Source organism: Hakea prostrata, chromosome 3 (genome assembly GCF_041222555.1).
Source record: "Hakea prostrata isolate BN-2017 chromosome 3, UWA_Hpros_2, whole genome shotgun sequence".
NCBI lineage: Eukaryota > Viridiplantae > Streptophyta > Magnoliopsida > Proteales > Proteaceae > Hakea > Hakea prostrata.
The window spans coordinates 6,863,201-6,871,706 of record NC_142602.1 but is presented as its reverse complement, the minus strand read 5'-3'; the positions used below and the strand labels follow the sequence as shown (position 1 = coordinate 6,871,706).

General features: G+C 36.8%; 1 protein-coding gene across 1 annotated transcript; it reads right to left on the bottom strand.

The window, feature by feature from the left end:
* Positions 1 to 3,474: 3,474 nt before the first annotated feature.
* Positions 3,475 to 8,480, bottom strand: LOC149020437 (methyltransferase). The gene is made up of 9 exons (XM_089148575.1): positions 8,266 to 8,480; positions 8,074 to 8,174; positions 7,887 to 7,979; positions 7,244 to 7,348; positions 7,018 to 7,122; positions 6,688 to 6,826; positions 5,295 to 5,410; positions 5,137 to 5,193; positions 3,475 to 4,089 (listed from the first exon to the last, which is right to left on the bottom strand). The coding sequence occupies exons 1-9, from the start codon at positions 8,447 to 8,449 to the stop codon at positions 3,976 to 3,978; spliced, it is 1,014 nt and encodes a 337-aa protein (XP_089004701.1). The 5' UTR covers positions 8,450 to 8,480; the 3' UTR covers positions 3,475 to 3,975.
* Between the last annotated feature and the right edge of the window lie 26 nt (positions 8,481 to 8,506).

The following is an 8,506-nucleotide window of genomic DNA, read 5'->3' as shown; positions in this document are numbered from 1 at the left end:
TCCAATGATTTTGCCTGCCAGAGCATTTAACATATCTATTAATTATAGCTGATCTGTTTTTTTTGTTCAAAAGATACTAATAGCTGGTCGTGTTACAGGTTTACTTAAGCACGTTTTCACAGTATCATATATATGATAATGGGAAAATTATCCAATAAACTTCAGTGGTGTCCAGAAGATATGATCATTTTGTTCCAAATAGTATAGATCCAGGAAGAAGCTGGTTCATTGGACAGAAGCCTTGACTTGGGGAATATGGTAAGAGCATATCGCACATTAATCTGGCCCAGACTCATCCACAGCATGTTCATGAAAGGTTTCTGTTCTTAGAATCAGAAAGCCTTGGAAGATAATGGCTTCTCAGTTAAGGATGATAAACTATGTTCAAGGGCCCCCTGAAATGTTTGTTCTTGCTTCAAATTGCTGCTCAGGCTGTCAAACATTACTAAAAGGTGCTCTTTCGAGGATTCAGGGCAAATCTAATTTTGGGTTAAAATTCATTTTTGAGAAGGCCCTATCAAATCAATTCTATTAAGTGAACCAGCATCCTAGGCAGCTCCATTAATAAAACTAAAAGGTGTTTCCCCCCACTAAAGAGCTTTGAGATCTCCTTCAAGAGGTTACTGTCCATGAAAATTTCCTCTGTAGAGATCACAGACAGCATCAGACAGTCACTTTTCAAGCTAACAAATGATTCTATTTCTATCAAATGAAACAATAACAAATATATCTGTTCAATTTTTACTTTGGGCCCCCTGATCACTTCCAAGTACTTTTCCTTTCCATTAGTTCTGAAATTTTTTCCCAATTATACTTTCTTCATGATACGTTTATGGGTTAAATTTAAACATTGAACACTGCACCACCACCATTTGGGTATTGGGCAAGTTTTAATGGAAGTGAAGATATACTAGAATTTGGCATGAAGAACAATAATGAAAGAGGCCATCAGGTAGAACACTACACACTGATGAGAAATAAGAATGTAGGCACTCACCTTCTTGGATACCATTTAAATCTTAAGATGGCTGACCTGTTCTTTTATAGCAGTGATGGAAATTTAATAGAGGCAAGAGCAGACCTACTGCATTATATTCTTTAACACAATTAGGGAATGATGAAGCTACAGAGATAAAAGTACAGAAAATGAGAACCAAAATGATGCAGAAAATGAATGAAGAAACTTACATAGGTTGAGAAGAATATCTATGTTCATGATAAGATGAGATTTGTTTCCTTACTTCCAATGGGGAACCTCAGTATAAATATTTGGTGTAACCCCAAACTGACAATATACCAAAATAACCCATATAACACTTTAAAATCTGTGCAATGGGAAAGATTACAGTAGCAGTTCAATACAGGATGCAGGGGATAGAAGATAGAAGATCACCTGTGAACTTGATTAAATGAAAAGTGAATGATCCAAACATAAAGCATTGGAGAAAGTAATCACCATCTTCCTCCTCCTCCATGATGTGAGGACACCTGGAGGATAAATTCTTTTCTTGGTTTCTCCCTGAATCTGCATAGAGAAAATTAAAATGCCATACAGGATTTCATTGCACTTTCATACCCATACCCTTATATTATGTTGATGACAAGAATCCTTCATTTACTTATTTGGAAATGAATGTCCAATGGGGCCCAGTATGTAGATAAGCCTACCTGAATAATGAAGGGCCCCATACTACACATTTCTATGACATTCATCAAAAGGACATTGCAATTTTGGTTTGGTTGAAGCAATATATAAAATAAAACTGGAATCAAATCATGGTCTGATTTGGTTCATCCCCTTCTCACACATTGAGTAAGGCAGTATTCTAAGGGCCCCACTTCCCACTATTGGATCAAAATCTCTTCTTCTTTAATGGGATTGGTTCAGGAACCTTTGTCCATTGTCCTTGAAACCCACAATTTTAACACTGGTCTTTATAAGTGTTGATTCCATGCCACGGAAACCAATAGATTTGAGAGACAAAAGCTTTCATTTTTATGCTTAAGCACACCCCTTCCTTGGTAGAAATAAAGAAGCCTCGCAAGTGGTGTCTATTTGTGATGCCTTTTTATCGTACAAGCTTCTTTATGCAAAAATTAGTTTTGCTTAATCAAGGGGTTCTTTATGTTCTATGGTGAAGCTTAATTTATTAATTTTTACTAAGCTTTTTTTTTTCTTCTCTCCTTTTCCTTCGAGGCTCGAAAAGGAAAAGAAAAATCTATTTTCTGAATCGTCTCACCACAACCCTTTTGTTTTTTATAATCGAAAACAAAAAAATTGAATGGTTGTTAGTTGTTATCTTTCTTTTTTTTTTTTTTTTGGGTAACCGTGGTTAGTTGTTAGTTATTCGCCCAGAGCTTATACACATGTGACCGTGCGCGTGCACTCACGTGTTAACAGCGAGACAGAGCAGACAGATACATCAATTTATTCAAATTGTAAAATTCCGTAAGGTGATGCGAATAACTTTGTTTGCGTTTCATTATTAATCTTTTTGTGGGTAAAAGGTGATTCTTCTGAATCGTAGTTTGGCCGCACAGGGATTAAAAGTAAATTTATATTGCAGGTTCTAAAATTAAAAGTTAAAGCATACCATAAAAATTTTACTTTTCAAACAATTTCTTTTAAAGCTAAAACAAATATTATATTTGCAAAATATATTTTCCAAAGAGGAATCTGTAATTTACATGTTGCCAATTTATGTTCAAGGTTGCCAAACCAGAGCTTCTGAAATCTAAGGGGATCTCAGTGATTCCTTAGATAACATGCAATACCAGAACCATGCTAAGCAATTATTCTTCGCCAAAAGCATGAGTTAGCAAGTTATATATTTATATTCCTTAAATTTTGCATACTAATGTTTATATCCTCAGAATTTATTCTATTACAAAAAACACTCAACTTCAATTGTATTATAAGAATGATTGATAATATATAAAACATAATAGGATAAATTCAAGGAGATGCAAATATAATAGTTTATAAACCTAAGGGGTGTATATGTAATTTGCTCTTACAAAAATGGAGAGAGCACACTTGGTCATTGCACTGAGCCCTCATGAGTGAGCACACACCCAAAAGGTTAAGAAAAGGTTTACTTACAAATTTTGAGCAATTAAGGGAAGATTAGTTCAATAAACAAATACCATTTGACGAATTGCATCAGAAGCAAAATACCGTGCAGATCACCCTTTGGAGAGGGGACCTATAAAAATTTCATTAAACAATGATCCATGGGCTGGGCCTGATGTGGTTCATATCATTACTCTCCATGACCTTTGCCTTACTTTGTTATTCTCTTTCCTTCGCTTGAGCCTGCTATGATGGTATGTGATATTTGTGGAATTGGATACCATCACTGCAGGCTAGCAGCTTAATGCAGAAAGGCCATCTTAAGCATGCAGAGAGCCTCACAAGCACACAGCCATTAATTTCTACACAAATTTTCAGCATTGTCTGCTACTGCTTTTAAAGTGGAATAGAAGGTCAAGTTATGGAGCTTAAATTATGTTACACAGTGATGTGGGGAAATAGGTTCGTGCCATGAACCAGGGGGTTTAACACAAAATTGCACCCTCATTAAGCCTGAGAACAATATTTACCTGCATGTCACATTATGTTACTTCTCTGTCGTCTCCAAACAGCTAGAAAGAGGATTTGAAATTATACCCAGTTCCTCAATTGAATGTGTGGCAGCTCAAAAGCATGGCTTCTTGGCAATCGCCTTAATGAGTGGTTGTCAAAACCACTTTGCCAGAGCTCATACATCTTAATGAGTGAAATCACAACATACACGAGCAATAAGACTACCTTAGTTTCTTTTACAATGAAATCAATATAGACATACCTGAGCAAGTGCACACTGTAATGTATAATGGTGAGGGACCAGTCGAAGCCATGCAAGGAAGCACGGTGCCTTAGAATGAGCCTTATAATAAACACAGCGGCTTGCTCTCATCTTTTGCTTTTCAGATCTATGGAGCCATTGCTGCAACTGTTGCCACTGAATTCTTTGATTTCTTCTTCTTCTGTGCCCATGTGGGTCCATATATTGCCAAGTGTGTACGGCCAAACCTTCGATCAGCTATCTGCAACAACGTTACAACGATGGGTTAGAGGTGTTGGAAGGCTAAAATTGTCATTTGTCCCCAATGATGAATGCAACAGTAAAAATGTGATGCATCTACTGGGTAAAGTTAGCTGGTTGGTTGGAACCTAGTGGACACTTTCCTTTAAATATATTACAATACTGGGTCAACAATCTACATTTCAGAGATTTAGACATTTTTTAGGGGGATAAGTGAGAATGGACATGGTAAACATAGTGGATGATGATGTAGTCAGCTGAATTTGAGATATCTGCTGTGGGAAAAACTTACAAACTTGCCAGTTAGAGCCACAAGATCCACAGCAATTACTTTGGCTCATGCCATTAAATTTCATATCTTACTTCAGAGACCAATTAAGTGATACATAGAGGTAAGGGTAGAGACACAGACTCTAACATCAACACTCGAGTGTGCTAATCCTCCCTCACCCCAAGAGAAAAAAAAATGACATCAAGTGATAAGCACAGCCATTTTCTACTCCGACAAATCCTCAGATGTCAGCTCAAAAAATATTTTTTTTCCCTGACCATCTTTATACCAGATTCTAGTTTGCAATTGTTGAGCAAAATTCATAAAAGTGGATGCAAAAGCTCATTGCAACGGGTATTAAAAGGTTACTTCTATACCTTTATTTTCGGTATCATCCTTCCACTCTAAGAGGTAGAATACAGAAAAGCGGAAGGGAAAGGGGGGTGGATTCCATATTCTTCAAACAAAAAGAAGAAACATTAGATATGCACTTTTTACACAGCAACGCTATTCAATCTGGACCTTAAAATTCATTGTGTAACTTGTAGATCTAAAAAAAACCATATTATTGGGTTACCACATTTAATATATATATATATATATATATATATATATATAATATATTTTTTTTTTTTTTTTTTTTTTTTTTTTTTTTTTTTTTTTTTTTTTTTTTAAAAGTAGCTGTTCAGATAGTCATTGGTGAAATAACTCTATATTAACAAAAATAAGGAATTTCACATGCATGCATGTTTATAATAGTCATTTTCATCACAACACCTTTACAAGAGATCCACACGAATTCAGCATTGCCGTTCTTAAGGGATACTCCACTACCTAGCTCAATAGAAGTAAGCAAAGTTAGAAAACTTGTAACACAGGTATAAGCATAAATATCAAGATTAACCTGCAAATAGGAATATGTAACCAAAACTTACTATGAAAGTATTTTCTCCCAGTAAAGCTGAACTTGAGAGTTGACCCATCAATATGCTATAATCTACTGATGTATAGGGAGGTGTGACACTAATGTAGTCAAATTGTCCATTTTTATCTACATGAAACCAGGCATGAGAAAGTAAATATGGGAAGCACACGGGTGTCAAGCAAAACAAAATCTTCATGATTGGAGAGAAACAGCATGGTGGTCAGAAGGGATGAATTTCACCCTAGCATCTAAGATATATGTGTGGATGGCTGCGCAACAAAATTTACCGGTTACTGCCTACTAGGCTACTACATAGTCAAACTTCCATCCTCAATGCAAGAAGAACCTTAATCCATCTGCTTTCTAAATCTAATGCTGATTAATATTGATTTGCCTGGCCTATAAACATTGTCAAATTATTTCTTCCCATTATATCATAAAGCAAAAGAAAATGCCTGGCTTATCCAACGTATGAATGGTAAATTTCTGGAACGGTAACAAGAGTAGCCCTTGGAAAAATGGATACAGAAACCAAGTAAAATTGGAAGGCAGAAAGCTAGAAACTGAACAGATAGCCGGGAAAAAGAATTGCAACTAACTTGATGAGAAGATTCAACAAGCGATTATTTTTGGTACCTTGGTTTCAATCACAAATAAAAAAATGTGACATAGAGAATGATGTTTCCCAATGAATTAAAATAGAGAAAATGAAGTGGAGAGGTGCGCCCGGGGTCTTTTTGTGATCGACATATTCCTTTAAAGCTCAAAGGAAAATTCTAATAGGACCACTGCACGACCAACTATGATATATGGTGCAAAGTGGTGGGTTGTTAAAAAGCTTCATATACATAAACTCAGTATAACAGAAATGAGGACGCTGAGATGGATGAGTGGCAAAATTAGGAAGGATAAGATAAATAATGAACAAATTAGAACTTGTTTGGGGTAACTCCGATCAAGGATTGCAATCTCAATTTTGAGGCCAGGTTTTGACCAGCAAAGAAACTGAGATATGGTGGTTTAAACATAGACTTTGGTCCAAACCTGAAACTTTTCCCCCTGAAGTTTCTACAAGTTTTGACAAATTTCCATCATTTCCCCCTAAGTTTTGACAAGTTTCAACAAATTTCTAGCATTTCCACAAAAGGCTTTTTCTATTGCAATCTTTTTCAAAAACCAGGAACTAAGAGAATAATTGTGAGCAGACTCTTTCTACTATGATCTTTTTAAGGAACCAAGAATCACATCAAATGCCAAGAACAAATGGAATTGATGAAAGGCTTGAGGGGGTTTAAGTAATCCAAATTTACAATAATTCAAAGTCATTGTGGATGAGATTGTATTCCTTGACATTTTAAAGCAGCAAAAAGCACATTAAAGTCCCTTCAGTAGTATTCACATACCTACAAATTGCTCAGCTCTTTCCAAGAAATTCTCAACACGAACAGTATGTATCATGGAAACATCGAGGAACCCAGTCCACTCTAAATTTGGTCTCAGGACATCAGACACAACCCAGGGGTCCATCTCAACAAAATGGACCTGAAAGCATAGACGGATATTTAAACATACAACGGTCAGCAAGGGAAAACAGAAAAGGCACACAGGAAACATGTTTTCTCATGCAATAACTTGAGATAATCTTGAAACTCACATATTCTCTGGAAGTCTAAATCCTGAGCTGAGGAAGACTAATTACTAATACATTAAACTCAGGTCATCGAAAAAAATACCTCAGAACATCCTCTGCTAATAGCTTCGATCCCAACGGATCCCGTGCCACTATACAAGTCTAACCAGCGACCTGGCCTTAAAGAAGCAGGACAACCACCAGCCGCCTAATCAAGAGAGAACAGTTGTTTAAATTAACACTTAAAACAATCGACATGGATGAAATTGAGACATACTTAGCAGTTCGCTGAAGTTAGAATTCTCACACGAATAAATTACCATAATTACCTGTAAAATATCAAAAGCTGAACCTTTTACAACTTCCATCATTGGGCGAACATCCATGCCCTTTGGTGACAGCAACTTCTTTCTTCGAGCCTTACCTCCCAATACCTACAAGAAGTGTCCCAGACCCAGTCACCCCAAACCCATTGGGGAAACAAGAGGGAGAGAATCAGAGATATGAATGGGTTGGACAATACAGACTAAGATGAACTATGATACATCATTTTCCATTAAAACGTGACCCTAGTTTGAATGTCCTATATTCTCCAGCGAACATTACTCCATTCTGAACGCAATTACTATGGTAACACTTATTTATTGGTAATCACTTTTTGTTCCCTAAAAACTGGTCATAGAAGAAATACGATAAACCCTAGAGTTAAAAGTATAACAGTATAACAAGCTGATAGCATGTGGATCAACAGAATCAAATGTGATTCCAAAGTTAAACAAGTCTACATGCAGATTCGAAGTAAGTAGGTTAAGCTTTCCCATTTAATAGTTCAATTCGCAGTATTCAGGCAATACATGCTAAAATAGAATAAGAAGAACCGAACGGGAATAGCGTCGAACTTTCCATTATAAAGGTGTGTGCTAGATAAATGAAGTTCAGCCCCCACAGTAGTGAAAGAGAAATGCAGCATACCTGAAGCAACTTATGAGTAGTCCGAGGAGTGTGCTGCTCCGGCGAGTTCCTCGTTCTTCCTCCTGTCCCTTCAGCTTCCTTTCTTCTCCTAGACTACAAAACGAACCAAAAAAACTAACAGAATCATAAAAAAATTTCAGTACAGAAGCCAAAGGAACACGTAAGCAGTGAATATTAGAGACCGAACCTTCGAAGATGAAGATGGCGGTGCTAAGAACTCGTCAGGGTCGAGGCCGTAACTTTCCAATAATTCTCTCTTGCTATCGCTCACCATTCCATTTCTTGATTCTGCAAAAGAGAAATTATCCACATATAGCAAAGAAGAGCATCGAAATGGACGGAGAATCAAATCAGTATAGATTGTGAACAGAATTTTAACTGTAGGATGAGAAGACGACGGTAGAAGGTCGAAATTTCGACTGTTTAGGCGATGCAGCGATGAAGAAAGGTACTAGAAAAGATGAACGATAGCTGAGGTTGTTGATTCCAGAAGGAGACGATAATGGGGCGAGAGCAGCAGATGACGAAACTGCTGCCATTATCGTGGTCGATGATCTATCCATCCTACTTCAAAGTCACTCACCTCACGACGCACTTATTGGTGAAACGTGAATATTTTC

Bases quoted from the DNA above. Each gene is read 5' to 3' on its own strand.
- LOC149020437 (XM_089148575.1), bottom strand. From the start codon at position 8,449: ATGGATAGATCATCGACCACGATAATGGCAGCAGTTTCGTCATCTGCT. The intron at 7,349-7,886 runs GTATGCTGCATT...CACTTCTTGTAG, and splicing joins CTACTCATAAGTTGCTTCAG to GTATTGGGAGGTAAGGCTCG. The intron at 6,827-7,017 runs GTATTTTTTTCG...CTATGCTTTCAG, and splicing joins TTAGCAGAGGATGTTCTGAG to GTCCATTTTGTTGAGATGGA.